Source organism: Oratosquilla oratoria, chromosome 43 (assembly GCF_046742065.1).
Source record: "Oratosquilla oratoria isolate Oo_2021 chromosome 43, ASM4674206v1, whole genome shotgun sequence".
In the NCBI taxonomy this organism is placed as follows: domain Eukaryota; kingdom Metazoa; phylum Arthropoda; class Malacostraca; order Stomatopoda; family Squillidae; genus Oratosquilla; species Oratosquilla oratoria.
In genome coordinates, this window is record NC_134819.1 from 18,749,189 (window position 1) to 18,772,413 (window position 23,225).

Here is a 23,225-nt window from a genome sequence, read left to right on the forward strand (position 1 = left end):
AAGATAAACTTCCAGCGTCTGTTGGAGCATAAGCATTATTAATACAATGGAGTAGAAGTGATTCTTATGATCTGTAATTGCTAACTCATTGATCTGCCATATCCCATTATATGTCCCCCAACATTCTTTTCATGTTTCATTTCACCAGAAATAATTTTCCCTCCAAGTATATTTTCCACAAACACTTTTCCAGTAGAATTTCTCTGGACTTTTTTTTCTTTCATCATTTAATTTACTTGTTAATCTTGAATTATCACTATAAATTCATCATCAATAAAATCTGCTCTTTTTTGCCAGGGTTCTATGGTTATTATTTACCTAGTTGTATTTACCTAGTTGTATTTTGCGGGAAGGGGAGCTATGCTCATGATGTCCCGCCTTTGTATCTCGCAGTGTCTAGTTTGTTTTTAAACTCATGAATGGTTTTTGCGCATACTATTTCATTGTCCAGTTTGTTCCAAGTGTCCAAAACTCTATGAGGAAAACTGTTTTTCTTCAGTTCTCTTCTATAGCTGTGTTATTTGATTTTCTTTCCATGTCCTCTTGTGTTTCTTTTGTCCCAGTTAAGTAAGTTCTATCGAGTACCTCTGTGCCTCTCATGATTCTGTAGATGGTCAATAGGTCACCTCTCTCTCTTCTTTGCTCCAGTGTCAGTAACTCCAGTTTAGCCAATCTCTCCTCGTATGATAGGTTTGCAAGTGCAGGTGCCATTTTTGTAGCTGCTCTTTGGATTCTTTCTATTTTCTTTATATTCTTTTTGGTACTGGGGGACCACAATGTCGCCGCATACTCTAATCTAGGCCTTATCAATGTAACCAATATTTTTTTTATCATGTCTTCGTCCAAGTATGTAAACGCCACTTTTATTAATCTTAGCAAGTTGTTAGTCTCCCCGACAATTTTGTTAATCTGTATATCATAGGACAAGTCGTTCGTGATAATTACTCCCAAATCTTTTTCGGATCCTACTTTCTTTACTTCTTTGGTTCCAATTGTATATTTTCCTGATATTCTGTTTTTGCTTTTTCCAAACTCCATTATGCTACACTTCTTAGTATTAAAGTCCACTTCCCATTTCTGACTCCAGTTCCATACCCTATTTAGGTCTTCTTGCAGTGCTTCACAGTCCTCATCAGTTTCTATTTTCCTTAGCAGTTTGGCGTCATCAGCAAAGAAGCTCATGTAGCAGTTCACGTCCTCGTCCATGTCATTCATATAGATAGCAAACATTATTGGTGCCAGCACAGATCCTTGCGGTACTCCACTGATCACCTCTTTCCAATCTGAATATTTTTCTCTGAGCACTACTCTCATCTTTCTACCAGTCAGAAAGTCCTCTATCCATTTTAGTAGGTTTCCTTGTATTCCTCCTATGTGTTCCAGTTTTTTTAGTAGTTTTCTGTGTGGTACTTTGCCAAAGGCTTTTTGCAAGTCTAGGAATGCACAATCAGCCCATCCATTTCTTTCTTGCACTATGTCTATTAGTCTTGAGTAAAAGCATATTAAGTTTGTGGAGCATGATCTTCCTTGTCTGAATCCGAATTCTCTTGGGTTTAATATGTCATTGTCTTCCAGATGTTTTACCCATCTATTCTTGATTATTTTCTCACAAATTTTGGCTATGGTGCTTGTTAGTGATACTGGCCTATAGTTGGTGGGTTCTTCCTTGTTTCCTCCTTTGTATATTGGTACAATGTTAGCGTTTTTCCAGTCCTCGGGTATTTTTCCTTCTTTGAGTGAGCTGTTTATTAAGATGTGTATTTTGTCTGTTAGTTCTTCTTTGCATTCCTTTAGAATCCAATTTGCAATACCATCCGGGCCATGTGATTTTCTGACATCGAGCCTTGATAGATGTTCTGATATTTCCTTTAGTGATGCTGTAAACTCATTCATGAGGGGAGATTTCTTGTTTTTATCTATGTCACAATTTGGTATTTTCTCTCTGGTGAAAACAGATTTAAAGTGATAGTTCATGACTTCGGCCATCTCTAAATCTTCTGTGTATTCTATGTTTCCTTGGCATGGTTTCACCATTTCCTGTTTGTTTTTAAGTTTACCATTCACATACCGATAGAATAGTTTGGGTTGCTCTTTGCATTTGTCTATAATATCCTTCTCATGGTTCCTTTTTTCCTCTCTTCTCACATTAACATACTCATTTCTACAGTTAACATAAATTTGCCATTTGCTTTGTTTTTTGTCTTTTCTCCACTTTTTCCAAGCTTTGTCCCTTCTGTCTTTTGCCTCACTGCATCTTTTGTTGAACCAACATTTAATGTACTCTCTCTCTCGCTTTTGTCTTGGTACATGCCTGTTTACACCTTCATTGTAGTTTTCCATCAATATATTCCATTTCTCTTCCACTGTTGTCTCTTCCCTGTAAAATTTTTCCCAGTTTGCATTCCGGAAGAATGTCTTTAGTTTTGTAAAGTCTGTTTTGTTGTACATCAGTCTTCCTTTCCTATGCTTTTCGTTCCTCTCTATGTCTATTTCTTCCTTTAGTACAGTTTCGATGAGTACATGGTCACTCTTTCCAATTGGTGTCTCGTACTGGACTTTATGCACTATTTCAGGTTTTGTTGTACATATTAGATCTAGTTTCGATGGCTCTTCATTATTTCTGTACCTTGTGTTTTCACGGACCCATTGGGTCATTGTGTACTCCATGGTCATATCTAGCAGTACATTGCCCCACGAGTCATCTCCTCCTTGCACTGTCATGCTGTCCCAACAAATTTCTTTGCAATTGAAGTCCCCCATAATTACCAGATTACCCTTACCCATTAGTATCTCATTTAGTGATTTTCTTGTATCATCTAGCATTTTTGTATGTTCGCTTTCTTTCCAAGCGCTTGTTTTTGGAGGCACATAAGTCACCACAAACTTTCTACTTTTCATATTCTTGCCTTCGACTTTTATCATGATCAATTCAACATTACCTTTGCCCTCTGCAATTTTTGTCACCTTTAGGTCTTTCTTGGCCAAGAACATGATTCCCCCTCCCTGTTTCTTGTCCCTGTTTTTTATCCAGTAGTTGTATAAACCTTGTCCGATAACAGTGGATGGTATTTCACCTCTTAGTTTAGTCTCTACAATTCCCATTATGTCTGGTTTTGCTTCTAAAATATAATCATTGAGTTCGTTCAGTCCCGAAATTAGTCCGTCAATGTTGGTATAGGCCACTTTTAATTTTCTTCCTTCTCCCTGGTTTCTTCTTCCCTTGGTTTTTTCGTTTTGATGCGCCATTGTCTTAATCTCAAGTCTATTACTCTCCACTGGAATTCTTTGCATTCTGTCTCCGATCTCTTCAAGTTTTTTTCCTTTGCTTCTTCTCTTAGTGCCCTTTCTTTTTCTAATTCCTCAGTACTGTACTCATTTCTCTTTTTATCCATATCTTATTGTACTTTTCACTCTTTGCAGTGTTGCGTTTGCACTTAACAGCAACGAGAAAACGTGTTGTCACTGGCTGAGGCCCCATGATAAGCTATTTTCTCACTGGCTGGAACCAATATCAGCTGATGTGTGTGGAGACTGGTGATTGTAAACTCTATGATTTACAAGATCATAGTTACAATGCCGGAGATAGGCATCTGAATATAGGTTGTAATGACCACATTGTAAAATTTGAGGTTGTAAACTAGTTAAAATCTCCACAACCTTGTAAAACATTCAGGTAGCGATCACAACCCAGTTAGAGTCAAGATACAAAAAAGTTTCAGAATAGACAGTTGTATATCTAAAATACCTGACTTCAGAAGAGCCCTGTTCATGGAACTACTCCAGGCGCTTCAGACTGGGAGACAAAATTAAGTGAAAGACCTGTGGATCAGATTTGGGAAATATTTCAAAATACACTTACTGAGATGATTCATTCTTACATCCCATTTAAGGAAAGACGCCCTCCAAACCAAACTCGCCCAAAATGGCTTGATAGAGAAATGGAAAAAGATATTGCTTAAGAGAGACAGACTTATATGAAATACAAGCTCTCCTAATGGTTATCAAATTTATGTGATAATGCAAAAGAATTTACGAAAGAAGATCAGAGAAAGCGACAATACGTAATGAATATCGTTGATAAATCTAAGGAGAATCCCAAAGAAGTCTGTAATTACATTAAGGATAAAAAGGTTATTAGGAATCACATTGGCCCACTGATGTCTGCCAATGGTCAATTTGAGTATTCAAATGATGGTACGTGTGATATCTTGAACAATTATTCTAGCTCCTTATTCACAAACAAAACTCCTCAAAGTGAAGTCTTTACTGAAGCCTGTGATAAGTTGAGGGGAAACTCACTCACTTTTATAGATATAACCAAAGAAAAGATAAGATGTATGGAAAAGCTCAAAGTTAATAAAGCACCAGGACCTGGCAGTTGAAATCCAAGAATCTTGAAGGGAAAAAAATAACAAGGCTATTGTTCCATTTGAGATGATTTTAATTTTTTTTTTATCATATCCAAGGATGTATAAAGAAAATGGAAATTAGCTGACATTACTCCTATATTCTAAATGGGTGACAAAAAAAAAAGCCAATGAACGACAGACCTGTAAGCTTAACCTCAATTGTAGGAAATATATGGAAACTACCATCAGAGATGCTATCGAACATCACATAGAAGGTAACTGTTTGATAAATGACAACCAGTGTGGATTCAGATGGAAATGTTCTTGTTTGAGTAACCTACTCAAATTTTACAACACAGTCATCTCAAATCATGACTACAGGGACAATGTAGAGTTAATATATCTGGACTTTGAAAAGGCTTTTGACACCGTCCTACAGAAAAGACTACTTGCTATACTCACTTCTCACAGAATAAAAAGGAAACCTATTAAGTTGGATTAGTAAATGGTTGAACAATCATAAGAAGCGAGTTGTTTTGAATGGCAAAACTTCTAGCTGGAAAATTTTTATGAGTGGAGTTCCTTAGGGTTCCATTCTTGGGCTACTTGTATTCGTAGTATATAAAATTTTATATAAACCATGGACTGAAATCTACTGCCTCCAAATCTGCTCACAATACAAAATTGTGGAATAGCAAATGATCATTCAAATCAATTGGATAAAAAAAAAAAAAAAAAAAAAAAAAAATAATAATAATAATAATAATAAAATATAATAAAGTAGAGCAAATGTTTGAAAAGTGACTAATGAAATTTAACCCAGGTAAATGTAAAGTTATGCACATAGGTAGAAATAACATGAAGTACTACTACAATTATTAAAAAAAAAAAAATCTAACAACAGTAGATAGTGAAAAGAATCTTAGTGGAATTATTAGTTATGATCTCTAATCATCAAAACAATGTATTTCTGCCTCAGAAAAAGCATATAAGATTCTTGAACTGGTTGCACAATTTTTTTATTATTTCGAAAGTCCATTTGTCATCAACCAACTCATCAACTGATCATTAGTCCATCCACATTTGGAATATGCTGTGTCCTTAGGCTGAATCTCATTAAAACAGAGATTGGAAAAAATTCAGGGGTGAGCCACAATATTGATTCAAATTATCAGAAATAAATAATTTGAAAACCCCCCTAAAATCTTTTATTTTATTCTGAAAAAGAAGGAAAAAAAATGTAGGCTCTGGAGTGACTTGATACAGGTTTTTATGACCATAAAGGGATTTGACATTATCAAAGGTGATTAAATTTCACACTATATATGAATTAGAAGAGAAATAATGGTCTCAAGCTGTTACGACATAGATATAATTTGGAAGTGGGTAGAATCAACTTCGCCAACCATGTGTCCCCTTTTGCCATATGCCAAGTCATATGACTTAACTCCCTTGCATATGTACCCCTGTTTCTACATATCTTTTGTGCTGATTTGGATCATACATATTTTTAATAACTTCTTTATATTGTGGGTTTTTCATGGATATAAAAATTAATATATATATATATATTTATATATATACATATATATATATATATATATATATATATATATATATGTATATATATAAACATATATATTTAGTTGTATTACACGGGAAGGGAGCTATGCCCGTGGTGCCCCGTCTTTGTATCTTTCACCATCATATTTTTTCTTAAAATCTTGAATATTATTTGCACACACTGTTTCTTTATCTAAGTTATTCCAGATATCCATCACTCTGTGTGGGAAGCTATTCTTTTTCCAATCTCTTTTATAGTTATCCTTTTTGAGTTTCTTTTCATGACCTCTTGTTTTTCCATTGTCATTTTTTAGTAAATCATTCCTATCAAGAATTTACATTCCTTTCATGATTCTAAATATAGTCAGTAGATCACCTTTTTATCTTCTCTGCTCTAGTGTTGGTAGTTCCAATTTCAATAATCTTTGTTCGTATGTTGATTTGGAAGGAGCTGGTGCCAACTTTGTCGTTGCTCTCTGTATTCTTTCTAGTTTCCTTATATTGTTTTTAGTACTGGGTGTCTACAATGTTGCTGTGTATTCCAGTTTTGGTCTAATCAATGTAACTAATATTTCTTAAATCATTTCTTCATCCAAGTAATCAAATGCCACTTTCATTGAGCTTAATAGGTTGAAGGTTTCTCCAACTATTTTGTTGATATGTTTATCCAGTGTCATGTCTTTGCTGATTATTACTCCAAGGTCCCTTTCCGAGTGCACTTTCTCGATTTCTTCACCAATTTTAAAATTTTTTGAAATGGTTTTTACTTTTTCCAAACTCCATTATGCTACACTTTTTCATATTGAAGTTCACTTCCCACTTTTGAGTCCATTTCCAGATTTTGTCCAGGTCTGATTGTAATGAATTGCAGTCCTCTTCTGTTCTTTCTTAAATATTTTTGCATCATTTGCGAAGAAATTCATATAAAATTCAACTCCTTCATCCATGTCATTTATGTATATGGCAAACATGATTGGAGCCAGCACCAACCTTTGTGGAACACCACTTATCATTTCTTCCCATTTTGAGTATACACACATATGTGTGTGTATATGTATACATATATATGTATATATACATACATACATATACCAAAGGATTTTCCCCCCTACCTAGTTGTATCTTATGGAAAGGGGAGCTATGCTCGTGGTGTCCTGTCTTTGTATCTCACAGTATCTAGTTTGCTCTTAAATTTGTGTATAGTTCTTTGCACGCACTATTGTTTTATCCAGTTTGTTCCAGATATCCACCACACCTGTATGGAATTTTTTTTTTTCACGTCTCTTCTATAACTATCCTTTCTGAGTTTCTTTTCATGTCCCCTTGTATTTCTCTTATCCCAATCTAATAAGTCCTCTCTATCAAGGACTTTTGTGCCTTTCGTGATTCTGTAAATGGTCAACAGGTCACTTCTTTCTTGTTTTGTTCCAAAGTTGGTTATTTCAATTTAGCCAGTCTTTCCTATGACAGATTTGAAAGTGTTGGGGCCATTTTTGTGGCTGCTCTCTGGATTTGTTAAATTTTCTTTATATTCTTTTTGGTAATGGGTGACCATAGTGTAGCAGCACACTCTAGTCTAGGCCTTATTAGTGTGACTAGTATCTTTTTACCATTTATCTAAATAGGTAAAAGACACCTTTATTGATCTTTGCAAGCTATAAGATTCTCAGACAATTTTGTATATCTGTTTATCAGGGGAAATGTCATTTGAGATGATTAGTCCCAGGTCTTTTTCAGATACCACTTTCTTTACTTCCTTTGTTCCCATTTTATATTGTTCTGATATTCTTTTTTTTTTTTTTTTTTTTTTTTTTTTACTTTTTCCGAATTCTATTATGCTACATTTCTTAATGTTGAGGTCTACTTCCCACTTTTGGCTCCATTTCCGAACCTTGTTTAGGCCTCTCTGTAGTGATTCACAATCTGTTTCAGTATTCACTTTCCTCATCAATTTAGCATCGTCTGCAAAGAAGCTCATGTAACATACCACTTCTTCATCCATATCATTCACATAAATAGCATTATTGGAGCCAATACTGATCCCTGTGGAACTCCACTAATCACCTCCCAAGCTGAACTCTTTTCTCTGAGCACTACTCTCATTTTTCTGCCATGCAAGAAATCCTCCATCCAGTTTAGTAATTTACCTTGTATCCTTCCTATGTTTTCCAGTTTTTTTTAATAATTAATTGTGTGGTACTTTGTTGAAGGCTTTTTGTAAGTCTAGGAAAGCACAATCAGCCTATCCATCCCTTTCTTGTATTATATTTATCAGTCTTGAGTAGAAACAGATTTTGTGGCACATGATCTTCCCTGTCTGAATCCAAATTGTCTCAAATTTATTGTATTGTTTTCTTCCAGGTGTTTTATCCATCTATTCTTGATCATTTTTTCACAAATTTTGGCTACAGTGCTTGTAAGGGAGACCATTCTGTAATTTGTTGGTTCTTCTTTGTTTCTTCCTTTATACATTGGTACAATATTGATATTTTTCCAGTCCTTTGGTATTTTTCCTTCTTTGAGTGAGCAACTTATGTTATATATTTTGTCCATTGAATCTTCTTTTAATTCTTTTAGTATCCAATTTTTAATTCTGTCTAGGCTGTGTGATTTCCTGATATCAAGATTCGTTAGTTGATTCATTATTTCTATTTGTGTTACTGTTATTTCCCTCATGGGGGTGATTGCACTTCAATTCCTTCATCCCAATCCTGTATTTTTTCTCTTGTGAAAAGACTTGAAGCGGTTGTTTATGACTTCAGCCACTTCAAAATCTTCTGTATATTCTATATTTTCATGGCATAGTTTCACCATTTCCTGTTAATTTTTAAGTTTACCATGCACATATCTATAGAATAGTTTGGGTTGATCTTTACATTTTTCTATGATGTCTTTTTTTGTAGTTTCTTTTTTCATTTTTGCGGACTTTTACATATTCATTTCTATTGTTGGTATATATTTGCCACTTTCCAGGTTTTTTTTTTCTTTTCTATCTTTTCCAAGCTTTATCTCTTCTTTCGCCTCATTGCATCTTCTGTTGAACCAACACTTAATGTATACCTTTTCCTGTTTCTGTCTTGGAATGTATTTATTCACTCATTCATTATAAATTTCCATCAAAATCATCCATATGTCCTCCACTTGTGTCTCTTCATTATAGAATTTTTCCCAATTTTCATTTTGAAAGAATTTCTTAAGTTTCCCAAAGTCTGTTTTGTTGTACATCAGTCTTCCTTTTCTGTATTTCTCATTTCTCTCTCTTTATATATATATTTCGTCCTTTAGTTCAACCTCTATTAGTATGTGGTCACTCTTTTGAAATGGTGTCTTGTATTCAATTTTATCCCCAATTTCAGGTTCTGTTTTAATGTTAAATCTAGTCTCAACAGTTCTTAATTACTATATCTGGTATTTTCTTTTACCCATTGTGTCATTGTATATCCTATAGTCATGTCAAGTAATACATTTCCCCATACACCCTTTTTGCTTTTCACTGTCATCTCTTTCCATCACATTTCCTTGCAGTTAAAATCTCCCATAAGTACTAGGTTACCTCCATCCTTCAGCATCTTGTTTAATGAATGCCTTGTATCTTCTAACATTTTTGAATGCTTGCCCTCTTTCCAAGAGCCCATTTTTGGGGGCACATAAATCACCACAAACTTTCTACTTCTCATGTCACTGTCTTCGACATTTATCATGATAATTTCTACACTGTTTTTACCCTCTGTAACTTTTGTCACATTAAAATTTTTCTTGGCCAAAAAGCTGATTCCTCCGCCCTCTTTCTCATTTTTGTTTTTAATCCAATAATTATATAACCCATGTCCAACACTATTTGGTGGTAGTGGACCCCTTAATTTTGTCTCTACAATTCCCATTATGTCTAGTTTTTTTTCTAACAGACAACCATTTAGTTCACTAAATCCTGAGATTAATCCATCTGTTAGTATAGGCCACTTTTAATTTTTTTTCCTTCCCCCATCTTGCTTTCTGTTCCTTTTGTTTTGCATACCTTGATTGTACCATTTTCTCAGCCTCATGTCTAAGACTCTCCAAGAGATCTCCTTTCTTTCGGTTTCCATTCTCTTCGTGTTTATTCTTTAGCTTTATCTCTTAGTGTCTTTTCTCCTTCCCTTTCCTCAACATTCATTTCTCTTTTTATCCACATTTTGTTGTAATGTTCACTCTTTGCTAACTTACCTGATTTTGTGTTTGTAAATGTGTGTGTGTGTGTATATATACTGGAACCATGTAACCTAGAACTACCTCCTGCATGGTTGGACTATTGGTAATTAAACTGGCTATCCTATTTGACACGTGTCAGTAAGAAGATTGTGTTGAACACTCAGATGGAAGAAAATGAAAACCATCTAAAGGGCAGATAAATTCTTTGAATTAATGGAGATCCAACTGTGTTATGGTTCAATAACCCATGTATTGGCCATGCATGGCATCCCAGCAGGGCTTGAAGGCTGAATAATGGTCAAACGCTCTGGTTGTACTGAGGTGTCCCCCCTGGGACCAACCACATGCCTCTTTGACTCTCTATTCAGGCCAGGACTGGTAGCCCCTTTTTGCTCAGAGAGGCTAATCGGTTGGGCTACCTAATCTGAATTTGAATTAGGTACATCCTCAGTAATCAAGCTACAACCTTGGCCAATACCACATGGTCCACGGTTGCCTTTCCTCAGTGCCAAGGTACATACAATCTCCCAAAATCCCTATAGGGAGTGTGTTACTGGAGGGTGTGGCAAAGGAGGAAAAACATGTCAAGTCAAGGCCAGGGTGAACCTTCGGCATGTTCTCTATGCTTGGTCATTCATTCCCTCTCCCAGGATGATCGAATCACCCTTTTTATTAGCAGTTAGGAAGATTTGGTTAGATATCATGGCTCTTTCAGAATTAAGAAGACCAGGTAGTGGTAAGATCAGTAGTAAAGGTTACACCTACTTCTGGTCAGGCTGTAAAGATGAGGCCCATCTTGTGGTAGTAACTCTAGATATATCTAACACCCCACAGAACACCATTTTAGAGGTTACCCCAGTTCTAATTGTGTTTGACAAAGTCCTTAGACCTGTTTAGGTACTTGGCAATTTAGGACGGGGGTATGGTTTCCAACCACAACAATACTAAACAAAATATCCAACAGAATGAGAAAGGTTCTTTGAGTTACTATGAAATTCGGCATTTGAAATGGCGAATGGCTGCGCCTTCCCACTTCATGCCTGCTATTGTGCAGTGGCAACTGAATCAAACTGGCAGGGTTGGGTGATGGTGGTGGGGTGTTAAGGTACTGGAACACCCTGTTCAAAAAAGGGCACATTGTATACAATGAGATGTCAATATCATTCAGTACTTCTGCTATTACTTCTGTTGTCTTCCATTATCTGATCCTTTCAGATGTTCCTGCCCCTTATGACTAAAAGAAAAATATATAAGCAAATGAATAGTAGTTAAATAAATAGATGAATAAATAAATGAATGAGTGAATGAATAAATAAATAGATAATTATATCTATCTGTTAAACATATAAACAAATTAATAGATAAATAGATGAATAAATTAATCAATAAATAACACATGAATGAATTAAGAAATCTAAGAAATATATATAATTAGATAAATGCAGTAAATCCATAAATTAATAAATAAATAATTTAATAAATTATTGAATAAATAAACAGATATATTAATAAGCAAATCAATCAATGAACATCTAACTAAATGAATACATTCATGAAAAAATAAACATAATTTAATAAAGAAAATAAAATACCTGTAGAAGTCCTTCCAAAAGAAAATAATGAAGAGTATGCCAACTCCAATTCAATTGCCAGTGCTTGGGAGGCATCTTCAATTTCCCTTTATTTACACATAACATTATTTTTGCTCTCCTTTTCTCTTACACCCACAATGTGCCCTACTTTATTCTTTCTTACACAGCTGTGTAGAGCATACTCTGTTTACCGCTTTTCCAACCATATTACTTCCTTCACTGCATCCCTTTATTGCCCTTTCTACTCTTTCTGTCCTTGTTCTATCCTTACTCTATACTCTTTTACTACACTTTCTTTTATACACTTTTTCACACTCTCATTTCCTTTTCAACTTTCCACCAGCATTTACACTTCTCCCTCCTTCAAGAGATTACCTTGTCTGCTGCAGGCGTCATGGAAACAGTAATCTTGCTGTCGAGGTTGTCGAGGGTACTGGCGATGAGCTCAGTGATGTGATCATGGTAGGTGGTGCCTGCACGAGGGTCCTGCGTCTGAAGTGCACGAGAGAGGTGGCTCACCTGTCACAAAAAAAAATATATACATACATACATAAATGAATAATTAAATGAATAAATAGAAATAAAGAAATTAAAAAAATATATAATAAAAAATATATAAATAAATGAAAAAGAAAAAATAGATAATTAAAAAAATAAAATTAAATAAACAAGATGAATAAATAAGCAAATAGATATATAAATAAGTAAATGAAAAGACGAATAATATAAGTGTATATATATATATATATAATATATATATATATATTTATATATGTTAGGGTGGTTCTTAAATTGAAAGTCAGAAAGTTCAAGCTCCAACCCCTAGAATTTATTAGAATAGTCAAAAAACCTCTCCTAGTGAACTTTTTCTTTAATAGGACAACATTTACCCCTCCCTCACCAGCCTTGAAGTTCCACCCTCAGGATCCCAGAGAGATGCCTTTTTCTGGGAACGAATACAGCATATAAGAAAAAAAAAAAAAAAAAATCCTGAAAAATACATTTTTGTGCTATTTGTTCCCAAAATGTTAGCTTATAACATGCAACATATAGATTTTTATAAATAATTACCTCATTACACATTTAAATCTTAAAATCTTAAGCAAAGTGAGGTTGTAGCCCAACAGAAACCCCCCAACCCTCACCTGGAGTTCCACTTCGAGAAGTGTGAGCGAATGGCGGACATGTTCCATGTTGTTTACAGTGATACAGAGCTGTTGTGTTCTCTCCTCCTCTGGAGTCTCTGAATCAAGGGTATTTAGACGCTGCTGCAGAAGGTACACGTAGTAATCAGCTGCTCGAGCCATTGCCTACAGTCGCAAGGAATGAAGGGAGTCTTTAAGTTGCAAATTACTTGTACATGATAAACAGATATGTCAACACTCCTGTTTATATCTTCTTTTACTTTTAATTTTTTTTAATAATATAAAATTTCTTGAGAAATGTGCCCTTATCTGCATATATATATATATATATATATATATATATATATATATATATATGTATATATATATATATATATATATATATATATATATATATATATATATATTGTCAGTGTATTTGGGCAGGAGTTTTTCTCTAATGCATGTAATAATTTTCTTAATGGTATTTTCCATATACCTTATTAAGGATTTGTTTTCCTTAGGAAGGAAATTTATGACTTGGCTGTATGTAGTCATATTAGCTAGATCGCGATTTCGGGTTCAAGACCCTTCTTCAGTAGCTATAGGGATAAGAATTAATCCGAAGATTCTAGTAAAGATCTAAGTTTTATACTAGAGTTCCTATACTTGCTAATCACTGGGGGAGGTCACCTGGTGTTACGGGCAGGGACGAAATGTCACGTGCGCTAGGGAGCCTCCGGGTTTGTGTTGTGGCGGAATGTGGCGTTTTGTCTCGTAGTTGGACGAGTGGCGTTTTGTCTCGTATTGGCGTTTGTGGTGTTATGTCTCATGTTTTTATTTGTAACAGTTTGTCTCATGCTTGGAAGGGCTCTAAGGTCTTCTAAATGCACAAGCAGAAGACCTTAGAGCCCTTCCAAGCATGAGACAAACCGTTACAAATAAAAACATGAGACATAACACCACAAACGCCAATACGAGACAAAACGCCACTCGTCCAACTACGAGACAAAACGCCACATTCCGCCACAACACAAACCCGGAGGCTCCCTAGCGCACGTGACATTTCGTCCCTGCCCGTAACACCAGGTGACCTCCCCCAGTGATTAGCAAGTATAGGAACTCTAGTATAAAACTTAGATCTTTACTAGAATCTTCGGATTAATTCTTATCCCTATAGCTACTGAAGAAGGGTCTTGAACCCGAAATCGCGATCTAGCTAATATGACTACATACAGCCAAGTCATAAATTTCCTTCCTAAGGAAAACAAATCCTTAATAAGGTATATGGAAAATACCATTAAGAAAATTATTAATGCACAACTAGCCATCACTTTTAATGAAACATATATATATATATATATATATATATATATATATATATATATATATATATATATATATATATATATATATATATATATATCAGTCTTTGGTATACTGTAATTAACTTAGTTAATGTAAGAATCCCTCCACTCATATGGAGGCTATTTCTAATTTCTGACTATTTAACAACCTTTGCAGATTCCGTAGTTGCTAATGCCAAACAATTTTATTTACTGAAGGGGAACACTCATAATAAGTAGTTTGCAAATAATTGGGACAAAATTTTGCTCCTAGTCTGTCCTACTTTCAAAGTTTTTTTGGTCTACCAGGACAAAATCTACAGTGGTCGTCTCTGGGATGAAGGGACTATATTGCAGTGATGGGTAAGATATGCAAAAACTAAGCATGAGGTAACATTACAAACATATATACAGCAATACATACTAAATCAAAATGTGCTAGTTTGAGCTTCTGTGCATTTTATGGATTTCTTTGAATTTTACCTCTACATACATAATGACCACAGAAATGCACTTTTCCAAAACCCAAGCTGTCATGCAATTCAACCTCACTCCAATCAAAAAGAATTGAAAGAATACGTCTCCGCAAATTGGGCATAAATCAAGATAGTGTCAACCCACCCACCCAGAAGGTAGCGTCCCTTAAGCTGAACACAATGGTTTAAGATCAAATAAAATCTAAATGGAGTTCATCACCATCACAAGAACTGAATTGTAATCTTTGTTGGACCATAACAATATCTATCAGTGGATTAATTTACTTTGTACTACTTTACCACCACCAAAAATATGTTGCATTATATGAGATGAAGAAAACATGGGTAGATGAAAAAGAAATGGTCAAATATTCTTACTTGGATCATTTTGACGACGAGCGAGTATGATGTGGGAATGTCGGGCCAAGCCAAATGACGCCAAAATGTCTTGATGTGGTAGAAGCATGACGTGGTGTCTACGGCTGAAGTTGTGTACTGATGGCAGAAAAATTATTGTTCAAGGTTCCACTTGATTGCATAATCTTTCAAAATCCCAACATGAATATATATTATATATATATATATATATATACATACACGAGTATATATATATATATATATATATATATATATATATATATACATACACGAGTATATATTATATATATATATATATATATACATACACGAGTATATATATATATATATATATATATATATTGGTGTATTTAGGTAGCAGGTTCTCATGTAGACAAATTTGATGGAAGTTTACAGCAGCTTCTGTGTTCATGACTTTTTTGTCGAGATGTAGAACTACGCAGCAAAAAAGTCATGAATGCAGAAGTTGCTGTGAACTTCAACACACACACACACATATATATATATATATTTGAATATCTAGGGAGCAGATTCTCTTGTATGCATGTGTTGTTAAAGTCGACAGCATTAAGGAGGTTGTTAATCTTCTTATGGGTATTCTCCAGCTTTCTAACCAATACTCTGCCATTTGGAGGGTGGGCATAAACCAAGTTGCCAAAATTATTCATTTATTCAACGTTTTGTCTGCAAAGAGACATCTTCAGGAAAATCTGTAACATAAATATTATCAACATACAGAAATAAAGAAAAAAGGTGTTAACCTAAACAAAATTCACAATTATGGAAATAGATATCAATAAATCAGCAATAATACAAATCCTATCTCGATACATGGGCCGTTGGGGACCGCTACTTACAAAAATTAAAGGTCCAAAGAAATGACGAAGGAATTCGTCAGTTGGTGACTTATATATACGAACCTAGCCGGCTTGGGTGGTGGAAGGGGTAGTGGGGGAAGGATTAGTGAGAGGGGTTGGCTTCTCATTAAGACAGAAAGGAGAAGGTCGGGGGAAAGGGGGTTGGGGGTTAGGGGGTTGCGAGGTCGGTTGGGGGGAGGATGGATGGAGTGGGTGGGAGAAGGTGGAGGGGGGGTTGGGGCGTATTGACATAGGGTGTGGTGGTGGCTTCACTGCATTGTTAAACAAACCAATGACGTAAATCATGTTGCTTTGGATATTTATTATAGGGCTATATTCCCTTATAAACATAGCTTTTAAAAGATTAAGTTTATGTGCATCCCTATTGCTTGCTATAATCCTGGTGTTCTTAAGTAGGCATTCATGGGTGGCTGTTTGGTTATGATATTTCAATAAATGATGTTTAATAGCCCCGTTTTGCAAGTGCATTGATATTCTCCTACTGAGACTACATCTAGTATGACCAATATATGATGAAGTGCGGGTTACACAGCCCCCGGTAATACATTTAAATTCGTACACAATGTTGGTTTTAGACATGGTCTCAGTGTTACTATTCAAGTTGTTAGTTATTACCAATGAGCTAGTTTTTGGGTTGGAGTAGTATACAACCATGCAGATTTCTTTCTCTTTAGAAACTGGGTGGCAGTTTTTAGTGATGATATCTTTAATGATTTTCTCATCTTTTTTGTAACCCTTGGTGAAGATGTTATGATAGTAGATGTTAATGAATTGGGGCTTAGAGGATGTTTGTGGGGAAAGGTGGTTCTTTATTTCTGTATGTTGATAATATGAATGTTACAGATTTTCCTGAAGATGTCTCTTTGCAGACGAAACGTTGAATAGATGAATCATTTTGGCAACTTTGTTTATGCCCACCCTCCAAATGGCAGAGTATTGGTTAGAAAGCTGGAGAATACCCATAAGAAAATTAACAACCTCCTTAATGCTGTTGACTTTAACAACACATGCATATATATATATACATATATATATATATATATATATATATATATATATATATATATATTGTATGTGAGTTTGTTTTATTAAATATAATAATTCTTATGATGGCGTGTAACAAAAAATAACCTCGATAAATTGGGAAAAAATATCACAATAAACAATCATGGCGGGTTTTGGATGTACTGCAGTACATCATCAGGGTCAGGAAAGAGTCTCGAATGAATGAAGACATTAGTTCTAGTAGTGTCCTTTTCATAGTTGCCTCATATGATAATGTGACTTCATAAATTATATCCCGTTGTTTGAAACAGTTGTCAGAGCTGTGAACATAAATAAGACCATCCTAACTGATTATGTCCACTAACATGAAAATTTCTATCAAACCAAACTGACCTGTACAGGTTCACCAGTATTGGCCACACGGTCAGTGAGAATGGCCACCCGGATTCTCCGAAGGACGCGGTACGTGCTGATGTCCACGTAGCGACACACTGACGGTAGGAAGGAGCCCCACACGTTGTCAAGCACCAGACTTTTGCGCTCACTCGGCGTTACGTGCTCCTTGAACCTGCAGGTGGAGTGTAGAGTGATGGAAAGGATGACGGGGGAAGGGGAAGGTCAAGGGGAAAAGGTAAGGCAAGAGCGAGATGAAGTATTGGAACAAAGAAAGATGAGTTAATGAACTCGATACTTTGTGTCTATCTAAGACCAAGCTACCAAGTATTGTTGAGCAATTTGAGAACAGTTCATACCATGTCTAGAGACGTGATTGAAAAGACAAAATTGGGGGTAGAGAGACAGTAGCTGTAAATATTACACAAATGTAGATGTAATAATATTTAGCTAAGACAAGTCCAGAACAAAAATTCTAAGAATTGAAACCAAATTAACAGGTGGTGGCATATGTACCACCTGACAAAAGGGTGTCAAATGATGAATAATAAATGCTTTCAGTGTCATCTCACTTCCTGATAAAAAAAACATATATATACAGTACATACATACATATACCAAGGCTTTTTCCCCCTTCCAAGGGAGGTAGCCAAAAAGGGAAAGGCATAAAAACACTCCCACCCATTTCATCCCTAAATACACTCCACACCCTTCCCACCCTCCCTCTCATCTGAGCACCTCCTGGATGATGGGTCATCCCTGCACCCTGCCCACCGCCCTGGGTCAGAAGCAGTGTCGCAAGACACAGCACATCCACAGCAAGGCCGCTTCATTTAATCGGCGACCCCCCCTCTCCGTCCCCCCTTGCATATAAGGAGAGGACGGGGAGAAATCCCTTCGGGCTGCGTCAAAATTTACTCACACATACTACCCCACCCCCCCGCCCATTCCTCCTCATGCAATCACAACATCATCCATATACAACCATTCTCCACTCACCTCTGTCTTCCGTCCAGTATATATACAGTATATATATATATATATATATATATATATATATATATATATATATACTGATCAAAAGGATATCATTATCCTACTGGGTGATTTTAATCACAATGAAATAATTTGTAGGAATGGGAGGCAGGTAGTGATGAAAACTTCTGGGGGTAATAATTTCTTACATATTCTTGTGGAAACCACAATGACCCTATAAGAAAAAGAAGAGAAAAAAACTGGACCTCATGCTGACTAAAATAAAAATAAAATGAAATCATATTAGTGAATCTATGAAGTACATGGGTTCTCTGTGGCAAAGCAATTGGTCCAAATCTTGTTCCAGGAGGTAAGGTCTTGGTGGGAGGTACATGGTGCATATTATGATGGGGCCTCTGTTTATTTCTATCTGTACTGTAAGGAACGAATCTTTGAAGTCCAGTATTATTCTGTATGTGCTTCAAGCCTGATTTTACAGCAATAGCCACTCCGTCATTGATGTCATCATTTATGTTCCACTGGTACACTTCATATCCAAAGTCTTTGATCATATAATCTTTTATCCCAGTACTATTGAGGAGTATATTTGGACCTAACTGGTAGTACATATTTGTAAGCTTGGTGAAGGTTAACTTTTTATGGTACAAACAGGATTTATTAGATATTGATAGTAATATGAAAGTGTACAAATATATAAGGTAAAAGTCTTTGGTGATAGGCAAGATTGTTAATGTGATTATTATGGATTTCTTAACAAAAATATACATGATGAATGCTGAAAGGAATATCATTTGCATAAAGCATATTTACTCTCTAGGTTAACCCTCCCTCTCTTGCAGCATGTCAATCACTCTTGAGAAATTGCTCAAAAGTACTGATACACACACAACTTTATGGATCTAAAGCCAAACTAACTGTCTGTTAGAAAGATCATCTCTTCAAAATATTTGCCCCATCAATCTTTCACAGTCCTTTCACAAATTTTTCATTATTGTGCGTGTCAATAATACCGACCTATAGTTTAATGATGTCTCCTTACTTCCATCTTTGTGAATTGTGTATATGCATTTGTGTGCGTGCATGTGTATTTACCTCGTATTCTATGGGAAGGGGAGCTATGCTCATGGTGACCTGTCTTTGTCAGCGTCTAGTTTGTTCTTAAATTCTTATATGGTTTTTGCACATACTGTTTCATCCAATTTGTTCCAGACATCCACCACTCTGTGTATATGTGTACAAGTGAGTGTGTATGCTTTCGAATACATCAGGTTCACATGCCTGCAGAAATCGCCTTTTTTTTTTTTTTTTCAAACAACGACTGCAGAGGAGACCTGACATGGTTACCTGGAAAACTCCACCAGGGCCAGGTAGAGAAGAAAGGGTGTCTTGGAGCACTGAAGGCTGTCAGGTGGTGGCTCTTTACTCAACTCCAACTCTCTGAGAACCATAGAGAGCCGCAGACTCTCTGCCTCCACATCGGCATAAGACTGCAGGTAGAGAGGCAAAGAAGGGTTAGTATTTCACAGTAGAAAGTTATTTGCATGAACAGGCAATAAGGACAATTAAAGCGGGTTAAATCTCCTAACCCTGGACCCTCTTTATTGTAATGAAATCGCCCACAGTTGGCAAAAGTAAAAACATAATAAGTGTTATCAGCTACAGTTACGGCCCCTCAGCTGAATTAGATAGTCTGATATTAGGCATAACATTCTGTGAAGATATCTAAAGATTTATTCTGATTAACAACAATTATTTTACTTAGATTAGGGTATATCATATTTAATACTAACAATACAGGTATGTAAAATAGAGGTGGGATAGCAGCAGGCCAGCTGTAGGTGTGTCATTAATTTGCAGAATCTGGGACACTATATATATATATTTTTTTTTTTGCAAGCAAAATTATGACTTCATATGCAGTTGGAATTACACTTAAAATCTAATAGGAAAGAAAGATAAAAATAAAATAAAATAAATAAATAAATAAGTAGGGTTGAATGTATTTTATTTTAAAAACTCTTTCAGCCACTTAGTTTTACATTTTTAGCATGATTTTCCTTATCATTCAAAAAGGTTCTGTAATATAATTGTAATTGTAAGACAAATAGATATGCTTTAAAATTTTCATAGGCAAAGTTTTTGCATGAAAAAATTGCTACATTATGGCATGCCTATCTAAAAAGTTGGCCTATTTTAGTTCATGGTTTCCATCCTCCTTTGTGCAGTTTTAAAACTAGGCACAATTTGATGTTTTTAGTCATACTGTACTGGGGCAATGAGTACATAGTTAAATGCAGTCAGTACTTTAAGTGACACCACTATGGACCAGGGAGATGAAATGTATCTTGCACTTCCGGAGAGAAAGCTCCACCCATAATGAAATCCTTAGCCACTTTTTCCTTTTGCCAACCCTTGATTCTGATGTCCATAAATATCTCCTTTACTAGTCCTTGGAGTTCCCCTATTCTTACTCATGGTCCTGCTGAGGGAGAATAAGGATGCCACTGTATTCCCATGCATTCTGCTGCAAAAGGCAACAAAATGGGCAGAGCAAGGGGAATAAGGATCTCTTTTTCATATCTTTTTCTAGTGAGGAACATCCTTTGATTTGATGACTACACCCTTACAAGGGGTAAGCCAGTGGAAGATATAAACATACCACTGAAACCCTTACAGACAATTGCATGAGGTTCTAAGACTACAGTTTTAAAATCTTGTTCATCCTTCAAGGGAGGGTATCTATAAAATCACATACAATATTCTGCTCTGAACAATTTATAGAGGATCAAGTAATATTAAGAACTCATAAGGAAAGCACCTTTATGGAATAAACAGATAGTAAGACTAGAAATACAAAATAATGAATAAGTGCACATTTGGTAAGCTTTGATCATTAGAATTCAATTCTCTAGGCTAAGAGAGGTAAAAAAAACTCAATCAAATTAATAAGTGTGGGTCTGGTGACGTACCTGTAAAGGCTCGAGAGCACGCAGTGTGTCCTCTGTCAACTGATTAGAAAGAAAAAGTGATTAGTTCTCCCTCACATGGTTAAAAAATGTGTGTATATATATATATATATATATATATATATATATATATATATACATATATATATATATATATATATATATATATATATATTTAGTCAATCAGGCGGTTACCAGAAATTAATTCATGCCTTTTAGTATGAACAAATACATATGATTTGATCCTTGTGTATAAAGATGCTGCTGATCACAAGTCCAACATGTGATCCAGGACCATGATGAATCACATAATAGAAAAATGTAAGGTTCAACCAAAACTATTCTATAGATATGTGAATGGTGAATTGAAAAACAAGCATGAAATAGAGAAACTACACCAGGGGAATATGGAATACACAGAAGATAGAGAAATAGCTGAGGTCATGAGTAAACATTTCAAATCGGTTTTCACTAGAGAAAATAAATGGCACTGGGATGAAGGGTGAGAAGTGAGAGCCTCCACCTCTATGGGGGAAATAATAGGAACACGTGCAGAAATAATGGACCAAACAACAAACCTTGATGTCAGGAATTCGCCTGGACTGGATGGAATTGCAAACTAGATACTAAAAGAGTGTAAAGAAGAACTGATAAACAAAATATATAATATAATAAGATGCTCCCTTAGAGAAGGAAAAATACCAGAAGACTGGAAAAAGGCTAACATAGTACCAATATAAAATAGGAAACAAGGAAGACCCAACAAATTACTGACCAGTTTACCTTACAAGTACTGTAACCAAAATTTGTGAAAAAGTTATGAAAAATAGATGGACAAAACATCTAGAAGAGAACAACATACTAAGCCTGAGACAGTTTGGATTCAGACAGGGAAGATCATGTGCCACAAATTGGATCTGCTTTTACTCAAGACTATTAGATATAATACAGGAAAGGGATGAATATGCTGATTGTGCTTTCCTAGATCTACAAAAAGCTTTTGATAAAGTGCCATATAGAAACTATAAGGAAAACGGAAAACCATAGGAGGGGTACAAGGTAAACTACTGGAATGGATGGAGGATTTCTTGCATGGAAGAAAAATGAGAGTAGTGCTCAGAGATAAAGGTTCTACTTGGGAAGTGGTGATTAGTGGAGTTCTAGAAGGATTGGTACTGGCTCAAATAATGTTTGCTATTTATGTGAATGACATGGATGAGGGTGTGGACAGTTACATGAATTTCTTTGCTGATGATGCACACACAGCTTGCTGGTGTAATGGACAGTGTTATGAGCCGCCAATGAAGGGATAGTGAGTCCATGCCTCTTTCACAAAGTGAAACAGGGATTCCAACACATACTAACATGTTTCACGTCTCGTTCAAGGGATGAAAGTTTCCACAACAGAAGCGTTCTGTAAGCTTTAGTTATCCCCTAAAGAAAGTATTTTCTAAAATGACATTACATAAAAGTTATATGAAAACTGCACAGATGTAAGGAAATCAAATTCTTTTATTTATACTATGCAATCTCTTAATGATATGTTTGTCCTGTATGCATTTGTTCACTGTATCCAAAAAATTATTGTACTTATGTTCAGGTGCATTCCTGGAAAACTAGAATAAAACAGAGACCATGTGATTCTCCCCAGCCTGAAATAAAACCTTTTAAGGTGATGAGCAGGCATCAACAGAGTTAACATCACACTCATGATATCCATATTTTTGTCTTACTCAGGTATGCAATGGTAAAACTCAAACAGTACTATTTCCTCTAGAATAATGGAATGGGTGTGTGGTGCATGCAAGGCTGAGAAGTATTACCCTTACACCTAGCTATATGAGCTCTGAGGCTCTCATCTGGGAGGATAAGAACTATTGAATCCATCACATAATCCAAGACCATGGTAAATCATGTTTAAAATTGTTGGTGAAACATACTTGTATGTATAAATAAATGATGAAAAAAAGA

General features: G+C 35.5%; 1 protein-coding gene across 1 annotated transcript in view; it reads right to left on the reverse strand.

Moving 5' to 3' along the window:
• The window catches only part of unc-13-4A (BAI1 associated protein 3), a 207,203-nt gene that overhangs the window by 34,206 nt on the left and 149,772 nt on the right, over window positions 1-23,225 (reverse strand). The window contains exons 19-24 of the mRNA XM_076179939.1: window positions 21,258-21,296; window positions 19,633-19,775; window positions 17,293-17,467; window positions 15,017-15,133; window positions 12,838-13,002; window positions 12,068-12,211 (exon numbers count right to left, since the gene is read on the reverse strand). Of these exons, the coding sequence (XP_076036054.1) occupies window positions 12,068-12,211; window positions 12,838-13,002; window positions 15,017-15,133; window positions 17,293-17,467; window positions 19,633-19,775; window positions 21,258-21,296 (783 nt within the window). The remainder of the gene's footprint in view (window positions 1-12,067; window positions 12,212-12,837; window positions 13,003-15,016; window positions 15,134-17,292; window positions 17,468-19,632; window positions 19,776-21,257; window positions 21,297-23,225) is intronic.